This window comes from Spea bombifrons, chromosome 11 (genome assembly GCF_027358695.1).
Source record: "Spea bombifrons isolate aSpeBom1 chromosome 11, aSpeBom1.2.pri, whole genome shotgun sequence".
Classification (NCBI taxonomy): domain Eukaryota; kingdom Metazoa; phylum Chordata; class Amphibia; order Anura; family Pelobatidae; genus Spea; species Spea bombifrons.
Window position 1 is genome coordinate 15,918,529 of NC_071097.1, and position 17,088 is coordinate 15,935,616.

General features: G+C 41.1%; 1 protein-coding gene across 1 annotated transcript in view; it reads left to right on the plus strand.

Moving 5' to 3' along the window:
- Window positions 1-16,679, plus strand: part of KDM2A (lysine demethylase 2A) — a 28,825-nt gene extending 12,146 nt beyond the window's left edge. The window contains exons 13-22 of the mRNA XM_053450599.1: window positions 1,418-1,501; window positions 1,676-1,945; window positions 2,048-2,179; window positions 2,264-2,344; window positions 4,132-4,161; window positions 4,674-5,260; window positions 9,784-9,947; window positions 13,744-13,902; window positions 14,012-14,227; window positions 15,585-16,679. Coding sequence (XP_053306574.1) covers window positions 1,418-1,501; window positions 1,676-1,945; window positions 2,048-2,179; window positions 2,264-2,344; window positions 4,132-4,161; window positions 4,674-5,260; window positions 9,784-9,947; window positions 13,744-13,902; window positions 14,012-14,227; window positions 15,585-15,766 — 1,905 coding nt within the window. The 3' untranslated portion in view covers window positions 15,767-16,679. The remainder of the gene's footprint in view (window positions 1-1,417; window positions 1,502-1,675; window positions 1,946-2,047; window positions 2,180-2,263; window positions 2,345-4,131; window positions 4,162-4,673; window positions 5,261-9,783; window positions 9,948-13,743; window positions 13,903-14,011; window positions 14,228-15,584) is intronic.
- Window positions 16,680-17,088: the final 409 nt, after the last annotated feature.

Consider the following 17,088-nt stretch of genomic DNA (forward strand, 5'->3'; position numbering starts at 1 on the left):
CAGCGAATCCATCTTTGTTCCGCTGGTTAGATTAGCAATGGCCAGCTTTTAATGTCGGCGGTTGTGCAGGAGAGAAAACCCCCAGCAGCCCATGTCTGTGGAGCAGTGCCTGCCAGTACTGCAGGCAGCAGAGCTTGACATGTCCTCCCACCTCTGTCCTGACGTGGACTCCCATAGGGAGAGAGTCAGGAAGAGAGCAGTTGTGCAGAGGGAGGAGTGTCATATTTTAGCCAATGGCAACAGCCCTTGTGTCTACCCCACCCATTCCCCCTCCTCCTCCTTCCTTCCTTTTTCCCTCTCTGCAAGGGTTTTCCCCCTTCCCCCCTCTTCTTTGTGTGTGACTTCTCCTCCCCGCCTGCTGCAAAGCACTGCTGGGAAGAGTGTGTAAGCAACTACAGACAGCCAAGAGGGAGTTGCAGGCGAGAGGGTAATGTTGCATCTGCCTTAACCAGTAGGAAATGCGGGCAAAGAAAAAAAAATACAAGAGAATTAGACAATATGTTTAAGACGGAAAGAATTTTTCCAAAGGGGGCAATGCTACATGTCCGGCTGACACCTACAGACAGGAAGTAAAGAAGCCATGCGAAGCGGCAGCGAGTTAAAGTCACACACAGCAGTGTTTTTGTGCAGAAGAGGCGCATAAAGACTGCAGAGCTCCCACACTCACCCAGTCCCTCCCACAGAGTGAGCTGGCAGAACGCACGAGACCGTTAGGAGATGTGTTAGTCTTGTGCAGGCTGGTGGAGACTCCTTTATTTATATTAGATTCAGCCAGGACTGCGACAAGAATCAAGTGAGGTGAGATGGGAGTGGTTTGTGCATGTCACTTCATCTTTGCCTCCGTGCATTTTTTTTTTGTTTGTGTTTTTTTGCCTTGACAGCTTTGGTTGTCTTCCTGTGCCTATGTTAGCAGTTTCCTGTATATGTAACTTCTTGGTTGCTTGTCTGTTATTTCTCCTTGGCTACATTTTCTTGATCACTGAAAGTCTTGCCTCAGCTTACCCACTAGCCATGCCTCTTGTCTGATTACATCTCTAGATTTCCTTTATGGTTTATTAGGAGTTCTAGCCTTTTGCTGGTCTGTTATATGGCTTCTCCATAATTAAATATTTGCTTTTCATGTTTTTGTATTTCTTTGATTTGGTGTCTTAAAAGATCTACCCTCCCTCTGTCTCTCGTTTACTCTGTTGCTGTTTCTCCTTGGTAGGCACCTGAGAGTGGATTGCTGCTAGTTTGATTTCCGGTTTTGTGCAGGGATGATTTTTCCCAAGCCTGAAGGCTGTAGTTTCTAGCTTGACTGGGCATGTATTCAATTGCTGTCTTTTTGGCAGATTTTGTTTTTAAATGCCATTAGTGTGTATTTGCACCTTCTCTAACCTTTCCCTCGTATCCCATCTCCACCTCCTATGGGTAACAGAAACTCTTAGAAGAACACGCACAAGATCCACCTGAGCTTGCACTGACCGGAGTACCGATTGTTCAGTGGCCCAAGAGAAATCAGGTGAGCCTGCAAGACTATTCCTTGTATAACTGATATTACTTGAATCTGTGATATTTAAATGTGCTGATAATGGAGTTTGGTATGAGGCTTTTTTTTTTGTGCCATTTTCCGAAATTGCTTTTGTTGTTTTGGCTTGTCGTGGTAGCTGCAACATTCATGTTTAATTTCTGTCAGTACAAGGTACATCTTCAACCTAAGATCCAGTTTACCAAACCTCACACGATGCGGCCAGCTTCACGCCATATCCCTGCTCCTCCACGACCTTCGAGCAATCCACCTGCTACTGCTGCCTCTTCTGGGGCGCGTAGGCGAAGGGTTAGATGTAGAAAGTGCCAAGCATGTCTCCAGAGAGAGTGTGGCACCTGCCACTACTGCAAGGACATGAAGAAATTTGGGGGTCCAGGCCGAATGAAGCAGTCCTGCATGTTAAGGCAGTGCCTAGCAGTGAGTTTCAGAACCTTTGGGGTTTTTTTTTTAGTTTTTCTTCTGCTGACATTGTATACTCTTCTGCTGGGTCAGACTCTCATAGTCTTCTTTCTTCTCCAGCCCAGGCTGCCACACTCTGTGACCTGTGCCCTGTGTGGGGAAGTGGATCAGACAAGTGAGTCCCAAGACTTTGAGAAAAAGCTCATGGAATGTTCAACGTGCAATGAAATTGTGCACCCAGGATGCCTAAACGTAAGCCATGTTTAAAAAGCGTAGGGAATTTATCCACTGTTCTACCTGTACACCCCATAATACTCTTGTCTGTTTGTCTGTTAGATGGATGGCGAAGGCCTGCTGAGTGATGAGCTCCCCAACTACTGGGAATGTCCTAAATGTTACGAGGAACAGAAATACATGGTAAAAAAAGATCAAACTAGTGTCTTGGCTCATTTCCCATTGAAATATCCCCCCCCCCCCGCCTAGAGTTAGGAAGTGTTACCATGTCGGTGTCAAATGTTAAGCTCCTGGCATTTCCGTTCCCTTTACAAGGTACTGTGTATCGGCAAGCGCAGAACACAATTCTGCTGTAAACTTTTACCTTAATGAGCATTATATATGTTATGAGCAATATTCTTGCTTACTTCACACGGGAGTGATCTTGATATGCTTCTTTGCTAACACGTACATTAAGTGTAATGGCGAGGGTTGCTCATGGAATGACTTCATGATTCCGATAAATTCACAATGCCAACTGAGAATGGACATCCAGGAGAAAAAAATACTATTTTTATTAACCCCTTCAGTCCCCCATGGACGTCCATAAAACGCATCCCAAGAAACCCTTATGGACGTACGTATGTATAGGGTACTATATGTAAGGGATGGATATGGCCCTCTAGAAAGAAAAAAAAAAATAAGGATGTGGGGTATCGCCATAATCAGGAGTGCCACCTTTGACAGTGATTGGTAGCCAAATAGTTGCATGAAGAGTGCCCGAATACCCCTGATATATTTTGAGGTACCAAAAACCCCTGGGACTGAAGGGGTTTATAGTATCAGATTAAAAATAAGTGTTCAAAAGTAATTTTTGCATAATGGTTTCAGCTAGCTGTATGTTTGTCCAGGGGTCCACAAATTTGGCTTGGATCTAGGAGCTAGCCAAAAAAGTTAGGAGCCCTTTTTTCTTTCTTTTTTTCCCTCTTGTTGTTTTTCTTTTTTTTTTTTAATGTTTTTATTTTCCTGGGTTCTGATGTTTGTCGAGCCTTGTCATACATTAACACCATACACTAACAGACACACGCTAACATCTTAAAGTAACATCATGTACACTCGTCATGCATGCTACACTCATGTACACACACGCTGACACCATACATTAATATACACAACACTATATGCTGACATACACACTCATGCTAATGCCATAGTGTAACAAACACCATACACTCTAGCACCACACTCTATACGCATACATACACTGGCAAACACTATACATATATAAAATGACACTCTACAATTATGGAAACACACACACACACACACAAACACTGAATGTGGGACTACTCTACAGTAGACATACTCACACTACAATATACACTGACTCTGGCACGACAGTATACATCCACTGACTATACATACACACACAGACTCTATAGTATACACATACACTACTCTCCCTCTCACCTTATTGAGATCAGCCACGTCTCTTCCTATCTTTCGCCATCATGAATCTGGCTTTCGCAGTGAGGTGAGTGCTGTGCGTTACCAACCCTACTGAGAGCCTCGTGGCACCGCGGGAAGGGATAGGAAGCCAGATTCATGATGGCGACCCTGCAATACCCTAGATGCCAGGAAGTAGTTTCTAGTCACCATAGTGACCTGGCGTTTTTCACTTTTGTCAAGCCCTGTATTGGTCCCTTTTTCTAGTTCTGTTATCTACTAAGCAAAAAATCCTTACTCCTTATCATATTGCCCGTGGCAAACAATACAGTGGCTCATTCGTTAGCCTGACACTGGCTAATGAAAGTCGGCAGAGGAATATACTGCTTTAGCACATCTCACCGTGGTGTTTGAGTAGTGAAAGTCATCTAAAATATCACATAATGCCAAAGTATACATGCAATATGATTAAATGTTTGTTTTATTGTTTTACACATTTATAATGTGGCTAAGGGAATTTATCATTTTACGTTTTCACTTTTTAGGTGGGAACAGAGCAAGACAGACTGCATAATGTAAGTTGAAAAGTGGGGGTTATGCCCTGTCTGGACAAATTGACTCGTTCTTTTGTACTTGGCAATAAGAGTAGTATCTTAAACCTGCTGCTTGTTATGTTTGCATTAACTTTAGAAGAATGTTCGCACAACAAAACTGGTTTAGCTAAAATAAGAGAATAGTAAATTAGCTATATATGTAATCATCGAAACAGGACCTACAGTGAAGGGCGGAAGTTGGTTTTAAGGATGAAATGGTCAAATGGCTAAATACATAGATGCATGTTTGTGTGTGTAAGTTCTCAAGAGCGGGACCCTCTACATCTGTATCAGTAGGTCTTAACATGTGTTAAAGTTATTGTTGATTTGGCTTCGTTTTTACACATTTCATCACAAAAATGTATGTGTACATATAGGCAGATGTAGATATATATGTGTACATTAAACAAGTACAAAACAAAAGCCTATGTACACCATAAGAACTGATTTTATAGTTTCACTTTTATATAAAGCAATCGTGCTTCTCCCCACAGAAACGTAAGGCTGTAGAGAACTATGAGACTGAATCATACTTTCCAGCCAAGGTTCTCCGACCTCCCCTGGGGCAGAGTCCTCCATCCCCACCTCTTCTCCTCCTACCTCCTTCTCCGTCTTCTGGACCTCCCACACCGCCTTCTGCCACACCGCAGATTACATTTGCAAGCCGCGAAGAACGAGCTAAGAGACGCCAGCTAGCCCGTGAAAAAGAAAACCACCCTAGCGGACGAGAGTCTGAGGGAGACCGATTACGGCATCGGAGTTCCTACCACACAGTTACTCTTCAGAGACCCCCCAAAGAGCTGAGCTCCTCCTCTATCGTACCCAAGTTGCAAGCTATTACATCAAATCGGCAGCTTTTTTGCTCATCTCCGCAAGCTCCTGATTATTATTATGATGATGACGATGATGAAGATGACGACGAGGAAGAGGACGATGAGGAAGAAACAGAAAATGGCTCCATGTCAGAACATAAGACAGCACATACGGCGATGCAGAAAGAAGTCTGGCTGTCTGTTTTCCGGTACCTTACACGCAAGGAACTGTGTGTATGCATGAGAGTCTGCAAGGCTTGGTATAAATGGTAAGTTTGATATATTTTTTTTATTCGTGTACACCAATTCTCCAGTGTTTGCAAAACATAACTGTTACATTTTGTATCACTGTATAGTAAAATATGCATTTCCTCCGCATTCTAATACAGAGATTGTCCTTGGCTAGTATATTGTATTGTAATTTCCGCTCTCCTTTGGAATCATCCTTCCACACTTCATCCACGTTTCACGTAACCCTTGTAGCTTTACTTTTCTAGAGGGATATTTTTGTTTCAACTCTTAACCTCGCACATTTTGTACAAAAAGGTCTAGATGGCCACCTCGACATAATCCATCCTATGTTTTTTTGGGGGGGGGTTTCAACTGGCAGGAACGTTTCCATGCCAATACATATATATAACATATATATATAACCTTACCTGCACCCGAACCAAAAATAACAAAAACTAGTGTATGTAAGGGGAGCACTTTGTTCTGTTCTACAATTACAAAAATCTATGCATGCCGGGTATTCTGTGTGGGGGGTGTTGCTGAAAATAAATCAGTGGATGATCAGATATCGGGATTCAAATGCGTCTCACTTTATAGAATAAATGCCACATGACTAGGGCTGCAACTAATGATTATTTTCATAATCGATTAGTTGACCAATTTATTTTATCGATTAATCGGATATAAAAATAATGTACATTTTTCGTTTATTTAAAATAATTTAATGACCAAACTGGGTGTTAAAAACAAACAGCAGAATAATAAAATAGCATTTCTTGTTTTTATTTCCCAACCTGCCCCCCCAGTTATGCACATCTGAGCCCAGGCTTGCCACACTGCCTCCCAGATATGCCTTATACCCCCAGATATGCCACTCTGCCACCCCCAGATATGCTCCATACACCCCTCTGATATGCCACTCTGCCCCCCCCCATGCTCCAGACTCCTTGGTGTCTAGTAGGAGCAGCCGATGAACGTCTGGACGATGCGTGTAAACAACCTCTGCTGCTGGCCGGCACTTTCGCTGGAGCTCCTATGACTGAGAACTGGAAGGTCATGTGATGCGGGTGCTCCATCATAGAAGCCCTAGTGGAAGCGGATCCTGGTCTCCTGCAGCACTGCAGGGGATGCTCCTCTGTGGCAGCTGGCGAACGTTGCGCAATGCGCGCAAACAACCTCCGCTGCTGCTGGCCGGTACTTCTATGGTGGAGCACTGGAAAGTCATGTCACGCTGGAGCTCCATCATAGAAGCCCCGGTGGAAGTGGAGGGCAGTGGCGGAGGATCGCACCGACCCCCACCGGCTGCCAAAGAGGAGGATCCAGTTCCCCCGCAGCGCCCATCCGACCATCTTATATTCAATAAAATCTTCTACGATTTTCATTATCGATTATGGATTAGTTGTTGCAGCCCTACACATGACCCATTGCCTTTTATACTAAAGCCAACAACAGCAAAGAGATTTTTCAATTTCGCAAAAATTAGGTCTTTTGGAGAAGTAATTACTTTGAGCATTGATTTTCTATAAATTTCCATCAGTCTTTTTTAGGGTTTTAAAGGATCTTATCTGTTGGACCAATGAAGAGGATATTGTCTGGCACTAATGTATTAATTTGTGTGCTATAAGGGCAATATGTTTCATGTTTTGATGCAGTAGGGAGAAGTTCTACACGGGCCACTTTAGTGCTAGTTATAGATCTGCTATAGTCTTCCTGCTTGGTCACAGGTGACATCACATAGGGACATCTTTTCATGATGTACTTGGTATTTCATTAGTCACAAAGTGTTTAGATTACTCTGTGTACTTTATTATGTACTGGGAAAAAAAAGAATAAAAAAGCAGCCGTCGGTGGGGAAAAAAAAAAACCTCCAATTGCACAATACCTGCCTCGGTGTTCAGAGCGAGTGCTACTAAACACAGGTGTCCAGGCAAACGCGTCTCTTACATGGCCTATAGCTGGGTGGTGGGGAATGGGCAAATGTATATGGAGGGATTCCACAAAAAGTGACAGGGCCCACACAGCTATAATATACATTAAAGTGCACGTGGAGGCTGACGTGTCCATTTTATTTTAATTCGATAGAATCTTTTTTTTCTGCTTTGTTTGCTTTTTTGCTGTTTTTTTTATTATTATTATTAGTTATCAAATATACAGAAACATTTTTTTTTTTTAGATTAATCGGGTTAAAAAAATATGCAAATTTTTCGTTTATTTAAAATAAAAACTAATAATTTACATTAAGATGTGTCATTAACACTTATCTCTTTATCACAATGGCATTTCTCTATTCGCCTTCTTATTTTACTGACATAATTAAAGCTATATTTTAAAAGGTACAAGAACCCCCAAAATACCAAAGAAGGTTTTACTAGTAAATATTAATTCATGTAAACTATTTTTTCATATTTAATGAAAAATGCCTCTTGTTTATTTTCTTTTATTTGCCAACCTGCCCCCCAGTTATGCACAGCTCACCCCCAGCTTGCCACTCTGCCGCAGAAATGCCTTATACCCCCTATATACCACAGATGCCAATGTGCCCCCTTATATCCCTTATACCTCCTATATGCCTTTTACCCCCGATATGCCTTATAGCCCCTATATGCTACTGATATGCCACTCTGTCCCCCAATATGCCTTATAGCCCCCTATATTCCTTTTACTCTCAATATGCCACTGATATGCCACCATGCCCCCTGATATGCTTTCCCCCACCTATATGCCACTGTGCCCCCTGATATACCTTATAGCCCCTTTATGCCACTGTGCCCCCCTGATATGTCTTATGCCCCCCCTGATATAAGAAAAACTGACATCGCTAAGATAGGTATAAAAATATATGCTTTAATAAATATAGACAAAAAAGAATAGATAATACACAATACAATATAAATATATGGACAATACAAACAATAAATCAAATATTACAACAATCAAAAAATAAAAAACACAAACTAAAGAATGCATATAATTAATAGATCCCGAAAAAATTCTACCTGCCCCACCAGGGGTAAATATATCAACAGAAGAAACACGGGGCAAATGAGCATAAAAATAGAGATAATACTCCAGGCTTAGCTTACCCAGTGGTGCTTATTTGCCCTGTTTTTCTTCTGTTGATATATTAACCCCTGGTGGGGCAGGTGGAAGGGAAGTAGCGGAGGTTGTGCACATTGCGCACTAAAATCCAAATCCCCCGCAGAGCTGCAGGGGACCTGGATCCTCTCTGGCAGCCGGTGGGGGTCTGTGCAATGCATGCAGACAACCTCCGCTTCTCCCCTCCACTTCCGTTGGGGCTTCCATGATGGAGCACCGGAAGGTCACGTGACGCCGGCGTTCAGTAATAGAATCCCCGGCGGAAGTGAAGGGGACTCGGGGAGAAGCGGAGGATGTCTGCGCGTTTTGCACGGACACCCACTGGCTGACCGAGAAGAGAATCCAGGTCTGCTGCAGCTTTGCGTGGGATCCGGATTCTAGTGTAATAATCCGATCTCTGTTTGAGGTCGGATTATAGAAGGAGGGGAGTTTTTCCGAGCATTTGCTCTGAAAAAAAAATCATTTTATAAATCGATTAAAATCCATTCAACTAATCGATAATGAAAATCATTGACAACGATATTCGTTGTTGCAGCCCTAGTAAAAAGATTTCTGCACTTTAATTTTTCATTTTACTACTGTACTACTTAGTGTTTTACTTAAGTACACATTATGTATCCGTAGTAGAAGATATGACTTCTAGTCAGGAAAAGCAGCATCTCCAGAGCTACAGTGCACAGACCCCTCCATGGTTGTGATTTTCGCCCCACTCTTGGCCGCTTGGATGGATGTGGGTGGCCTCGATAGATCCTCTGGAGCCAGCTCTGTAGCCAAACACAACTCCTCCAGGCCTAGGAGCCAGAGGGTGGGGGCGAAGTCAAGTGCATTTACAAGAAGGGGAAAACTAACGTCAAGCGGACACTCGGCTATCATGCATTTCGCCGGGTGTTGTGTGTTATTAGGAATAGTCCTGCTTTTGAGTTTGCATTCGTTTTGCAAAAAGAGAGCATGCGTTTGCCTCAATGCGGTGGCAGGGCGTGCGTAAAGTCATATAACGTGGACCCCTGGGAAAAGATTGCTGTATATTGATGCCTCCCTCTCTTGTTTTTCTCCCATTAGAATATTTGTATCTAAGTATTTGTTGTTTATTGTGTGTGTATATATTTATTTCATTTAATGTAATCTTACACATAGTCATGTAATTTATATATGGTAATCCTCTGTAGGTTATACATCATAATATATTGCAGTAAAGCATTTTTTTTTTCTTCTCAAAAACAAAGTGAACAAGTAACCGTCGAAAAAAAGCTGTGATATTTTGTATGTATAGTTATGTTATATAAATAAAAAATGGTGGACTTTGTAATATCCATGACCTCAGGTTAATTCATATTGCAAGCCTATTTACATCCTCAATGCAGAGATAATGCTCCACTATAAACAAATGTACTGGAAAGGAGAGTAGTAAGTCTTGGCATTTGACAACCTCCTCACCCCCCTAAAAATGTATTGTGGTCTTTTGCAGGGGATGTGATAAGCGCCTGTGGGCCAGGATAGATGTCAGCCGCTGCAAGTCTTTGGTTCCGCAGGCTCTTAGCGGTATCATTAAACGACAGCCGGTTCATCTTGACCTAAGCTGGACAAATGTTTCCAAGAAGCAGCTCACATGGCTAGTGAACAGACTGCCAGGTATGTGGTGTGTGCGTGTGTATAGAAATGTTTCTATTGCTTAAAATAACAGGACACAAGCTATCAAGACTTAAAATATCCTTACATGGTGTATTGGGAAATGTGGTAGTTCATATAGCTGAGCGTTAATTTCTTCATATGGCTAATACTCCCCTTTCTAAAAAAAAAAAAAAAAAAACTATGCAAAAACTAGCACCGTTTTAAAGGGGAAAAAATGTAACAGAACAGTATTTTTGAAAATGTATTTGTAATCCCATACTAGTAATGGAAAAATTGTAGGTGTGTATGGAAGTGGTTAGTGCTGATTTTCTGTATAATTACATAGGTTGTTGAACCAGTTACCTTTTGGGGCTCGGGGTTGCAAGTCTAGCTGTCAGGATGTCATGGTCTGAAAATTTAGAGTTGGTGTCGGCTTTGAAGAGACTTGTGATTGCTAGTGACAAAAAAACTTTACTGAGTCTGCACCCTCCTTCATCACCGGTGCCTCACTTTTTCTTCCTATGTATATCTACACCTTTATATGAGTGCCTGAGTAGATGTACAGAAAAGTATTGCTCATGTGCATTGTGCAATCTGTATTGCTAACTAAAGTCTGCATTTCTTGTTGAGAATATAAATGTACCTCTGTAAATCCTAGATGTAACGGCAAACATTTTAGATCTACACATTTTCTGGGAATTTTCTAGTTTAGTTTTTGTTCACACACAGGTGTTAAATGCTGTAAGATTTGGCTGAAACGTCAACTGCTATTACTATACATGTCTGATCCAAGCCAGAGGCGATACCAGAACTAAAGTACCGTCTAACAGCCTTTCCCTACCAGGCAAGAGATCCAGACATTTAGCAGAGGTTGTGGCTGCGAGCACATGTAATCAGAACTCCAGTGAATCGGCTTTTTGAGCCTACACAGAAAGCCACAGCTCGCTGGTTTTGATCTCCAGCAATCTGCATTCGCTGTCACCCACTGCAGCCATGTTCCTCTGAGTATCCACTCATTTGGGAGACCAGGCTTAACCACTTTATAGCCCATACCATTAAACTGTCTCTAATGTACAAATGCAGAAATGAAATTAACACTGACTTTGACACAGCCTCTTCAGTCCTCGCTAGAAATGCTGGATTTTATAGTGGGGATAACTGGAGCCTTCAAAAAAAACAAAAACAGATCCTTCAATCAAAATCTGTATACATGCTCATCCGGCTAAGAACAATGCTTAGTTGCTCTTGCCCCTATTTTCTTCACCTGCTGTTTTGGGGGGTAAAATGTCACAGTTGAAACTGCGAAAATGCATGGTTTTCCGTGAATTCCATTTATTATTCCTATTATTTAGGAATGATTTGCCGGTGAAACATATCTTGGCTATGAAGGGGTTAAGAGAAAATTTTTTGGAGCAACCATAAATCTGATTTCTTCTTTTAATGTCTTTTCCTCTTCGCTTTTATGCCCCTAACCCTCTTTCCACTAACACAAGAAAAAAACTATATCCTGCCATTCCTTGGAACAAACCCTCGCTCAGCTGGTGTTGCTGGAATGCCTCGATATTGATCGTTGATCACTTCGTAAGCACTCTGTCCAGCGGCAGGGCACCTTCGTATATAAAAGGCATAGTGTCTTCAATATGGCTCTTCCCTTCTGGCAAGGGCTTCACAAGCGATCAATGACTGCTTCCGTTGCTCGGGGTGCGTTGCTGCATCTCCAGCATCCAGTCATGTGCATCCAATGCTGTTTCTTGGTAGATTCATTGCAGTGATCTTGCACAGTAGCACTTTTTTTGCCATGTGTGCATTTTTTAAAGGGTTTATGTTTATTTAATCCACAAATTAAATTACTACATTTTAATTTAAATAACTTATCTGGTATATTATAACTAAATTAAAAAAAAAATACATTTTTAATTAAATAATTTCAGGTGCACCTTTCAGTTTTTCCTATTTGGGACATCCTTCACGCAGGCCAAATAAATTACCCCCATCAAACTATATAATTATGAAATCTACACATCCTAGGGTATTTCAAATGGCGAAGAAAAAGTAGTAGTGCACATTAGAAATAGAAGGCTTTCCCTTATTGTTATGATTCAGTTAAGGTCAATTCCAGAACCCAATAACCCAGCAGAAAAGAAAAAACACATATAAAATAGTATAGTGTAATAATCCAATAAATGTGGAAACGGTATGAAGAAATATAGAGACTCTTACACTTTATGGAGCATCAAATGCTCCTATATGATTACGTTAAATGGAAAGCATCTGCTTTCAAGATCCCATCGGTGGTTAATGTGGTCATATATAGTCAGAGTTAGGCAAAATACAGGGGGGGGTTATACGATAATATACCTTAAATAAATAAAATATCCACGCTGGATATTATCACGGGCTTTCGTCCTGAAACTTGCGTATTGACATTACGCGGGGGAGGAGCCAGAAGATGTCTACGCTTTCAGAACGAAAGCCAGTCGTTGCAGTAGCGCTGCTGCAATCCGGGGATTCGGACTAAAGAGCACATTTTGGGACTTCGGATCCGGTTTTTAGTGTAAATGTGGATTTATTGTAGTCTGTGTCTATTGGTTTTTAGCAGCACTCGGTCAATTGTTACATACACTATCACGGCGCTTACCAGCACCTGTTTGTTTATATTATTTCAGTTGGTGGGATTTTAACACTTTCCATGCGCTTTCTACCATCAGCCTAAAGTTGTGGAAGTAATTTTTAGTGAGTAATTTAAAGGAGACCAACTCAGGATGACCAGATATAAAAAGTCCAAGTTGAAACATTGACATGTACATTTCCAAATATGGCCTTTTGGCCCCAAAATAACCTATGCTATATAACTATATAGCTATATAACTATAAGAATTTGAAATACCCTTGGGTGTCCTTGTTTTTAGAAATATATGGTTTGATGGGGTAAATTGAATAAGGCTTCAAAGGTGTCCCAAATAGGACATAGGGGCAGGATGACAAGGTTTGGAAAAATGGTTTTGAAATAACAATACTCTACTTTTACTTATTGCCCCATAACTTGCAAAAAACATTGGGTATTTCTAAACTCAGGACAAATATTAGAATCTATTTAGCAGGTTTTTCCATTAGTATTTGCAGAGGCATAAAATATTTTTGAAAGAAAAGTCAGAGATCCTTAAGGGGTTAATAGATAAACATTCTAAATAGGGGCTAATGAGAAAATCAAAAGAAAATGGGGAACCAATTATGGCACTTAAAGAGCAAACAAACTAGTTACAAGACACAGAAAGTAACCAATGGTACCGAAGAATATACTAGAAAAGTGGCAAGTGTGGGCGGGATCATACAGAGTGACCACTAGCCCTCTAACCTGTAATTAGATACGCTAAAGGAATGTACGCAGGCTTGATTAACCCTTAAAGGCCCGTGACTACCTAATTAGGAAATGCTTTGCTATAATATCTTTGTACCTGAAATAAACATCATATTGATGTGTCGTATATTAGTCTGAAAAGCATTGTTTTTCTCAGCAAAAGTGATGTGTGTACCTTTTTATGCAATGCTTCTCGGCAACGATTCCTGTCTAGCAAGTGGGTCGCCAATAGTTTCATCCCAAGGAGTTTTGTTTGCTGTTGCGTATACAGACACCTACAGCTGGTTATGTTTATGCAGTGATGAATAATATGGCTTTACTTATTCATAGTTGTATGTATACAACAACATTAGGCAAAAGAAACATTTGTATGTCATTTTGGGTGCCTTATCTGTATCTATACAATGCCTCACCCCTTCAGCAATTTATCCATGCATGTTATCCGTTATTTCTTAACAGGTCTGAAGGATTTATTTCTTGCTGGTTGCTCATGGTCTGCCGTTTCTGCACTTAGTAGCTCGAGTTGTCCTCTTTTGCGCACTCTGGACCTTCGATGGACAGTAGGCATAAAAGACACCCAGATCCGTGATCTACTTATACCACCTTCTAACAATCTAGGTAACTGCTTGAGAGGTTAGAAGTTTACTTAGTTTTAATTGTTTTTAATACCTTCTCATCTGCAGCGTCCTCTGACTATCTTGTGTCCGCTTTCTGTTTGTCCCTTTAGGTAATGACTGTCGCAGCAAGCTCCGTCTCCTGATTGACCTGCGCCTTTCGGGTTTGGACATCACAGATGTCACCCTGCGGTTGATCATCCGTCATTGCCCTCTTCTGTCTAAACTTGACCTCAGCTACTGCCCTCTTATATCTGATCAGTCTGTTAACCTGTTGACTGCTGTGGGCTCCTCTACCCGTGCTTCCCTCACAGACATCCACCTTGCAGGTAATTATTTATATAATTTGTACATTTTAATCCTGTTTTATTGCAGATATTTATCCTAGACAGGGCCAGACCTGTACTATAAACATGCCCTGGAAATAATAAAATACCAGCCCAGTATGTACTGTCCGCACATTAACGCACTTTAAAAAGTCTGTGAGGTCCTATATACCTTTTTTAATAACTCCTCACACCCATCATAGCCCCCAAGGTCATCATATCCCCACTGAAGAAATGCCCTAGATAGAATTGATGTAAACTCAAAACAATGTCAGGGAAACACAATATCTTCAAACGACATACACAAACATTTGGATACACAGTCGAACCATACACACTTATTATTGTCTCTACCAAGTTTTTCTTCTCATTAATAACTGGTTTTGTATTATCTAACAAAGTAGACTGTCCCTCTTATAGACGGTAATATTTTCTACACGTTAAATCTTTACTCTCCTTTGGTTTCTTTGATCACAGATGTGTGATGCGAAAAAAAGGTTGTGTGGCACATTCCAGTAAAAGTTACACTGGCTTATTTGATAAAGGCCAAGGTTCTTTTTAATTTCTTTTTTTAAAAACCTTACTTTTTGTAGCTGTCAGACTGAGAGCTGATGGGGTTCAGAAGCATTCAGATAATGCTAGCGTACGTCATAACTGACCACCTGACGCCAGGTGCTGACAGAATTATTCTCTCTCAATGCACCTGCAGCAATTATCGCTAATTTTGTCCCTTCTGTCAATTTTGATTAAGAACGTCATCACTTCTGCAGGAGAAGTGAGCGTCTGCTTTTGAATCTCTGTCTGCAAGTAGGCGTTGCTGGTGTTATTAGGGTCATTGAAAAAATAACGTCAGCTTTGCTTAATTTTCGGTACTTTAAAAATCATGAACATCATCATCTACTAACTTATTGAACAAAGAGGAGACATGCTACTGCTGAGCACCGACACTACATAGGAAAGCACTGTTTGGGGGTTCTCTAAAATCACATTCTGACATACCCACGCTCACTGTAGTAGTTTGGGGTTACACGACCCCACCGGGCTCCCACCCTCCAGACACTTCTATATGCCCAATAAAGTACACCCCCCCCCAGGTCTTCATGGCCACATACTGGAGTTGGCTGGCTTCCAGCAGACCTCAGAGCAAGCAGCCTCCTGGAATCATACTAATCCAGCCATGATCCTAGAAGACAGAAGCATTTTCCCAAAAGCAAATAATGCAAATGTACAGTGCTTAGTTTGTGTTTTTTATTCTGCATCTTTAATTTGTTTGATATTCTAAAATTCTGTCACTGTGTAAATACAAGGATTATTATTTTAAAAAAGAAGTTTAAAGATTCAAATTTGTGCTCTCTCCTAGGGTGCAAAGGGGTGACTGACGAGTCCCTTGTCTACCTGCGACGTGCCTCCAACCTTTCTCTTATTGATCTCCGAGTCTGTAAACAGGTGTCACGAGGGGCATGTGAGGGATTTATCTCAGACCTTTCTGTGAGCACCTTGTATTGTCTGTCAGAAGACAAACTCATACAGAGGATCAGCTAGAACAGTGGCCAGCCATGGGGCAGGAAGAGTGCGTGAGGAAACTTCCTCAAATGGCTGCTCCCTCTCGCGTGCTTTCTTCCTGCTCCCTCTGTCAGCAGAGATAATCAAGGAGCAATAATCAGCCTTACCTGCCTGCGGTGGAGTGATGATCTGAGGAAAGGAAGTGGGCTAAATCTGAAACGGGTATTTAACCAGTTCTAGCGGCCCTAGTGGTGGGGGTCACTTACTAGGGCTGAAAAGTCTAGAATTCTAGAACTGGATCTCTATTCTAACAGAGCAAAAGAACACGTTCTATTTTCTTACTTTTTGTTTTGGCTCCTTAATGCAAAACATAGTCTCTCCTCCAAGCTGGTCAAAGGAGAGGTTACTGGGGTGTGGATTGGATTTTTTTTTTTATATATATATATTTTTTTTTATAATTATTGGTATTTTATTTTGAGAACAGCTCCACCCCCATGTTCCATCTTGTTTTTGTTCCTGTGTAGCATTAAAACGGGCAACTGCTCAGTTAAGGTTATTTCTGTGGGTGTTTGTTGTTGGGGGGGAGAGTGTTTGTGTGAAAGTGGGAGAGGGAAGAGGCATCTTGATAAATAGGTTTAATATTATATTTTTTGATTGTTAACTTAATTTGGGTTGTTTTTGTGCCCACCCCTCTCCATGTAGAATGCAAGCTCTCATTGCATTTTTTTCATCCACATGGGGAAAGACATTTGTGGATATATACATACATATATGTATATATATATATATATATGCGCTAATGTTGTGCACACAGAAAGTATGTGTGTCGACTGTTTTTCTTCCCCTTGCCTGGGGGCTAGATTGTATAAAAAGAGCCTGGATAATATTTTTCTCTGCGGAGGCGGTTTCGCTTACCCTTTATTTCTTTTGCAATAAAAAAGTTTATGATAAACGTTTGGTTTTTGTTTGTGGAATGTGCACACTGTGAAAGAGTACTTTATTATGGGAGATTATCTAAATGACCACAAGAAGATACATACGACCACTAGGCTTGGGAAGTGGCAAGTATGTACAGATAACCAATATATCATGAACACTTAGCAAAATGTTTTAAAATGGTCACTTTTCAAATTTCACAGGTGAACATTTAAACAATAGAAAGGTGTATACATTTCAGTGATTTTCTTGGTGGTTTTACCTTTTCATGTTGACTCCTGCTTGGACATTCAGTTTCTAATTCTTGAACACTTGTGATGCTTCACTGAGTGGTAAATTGCTCTTGAGATTAAGAGGAGGTCTGAGCGAACGTAATCTGTAGATGTCAAGTGCAGTAATGAGCATAGTAAACCTTGTGATGCCGA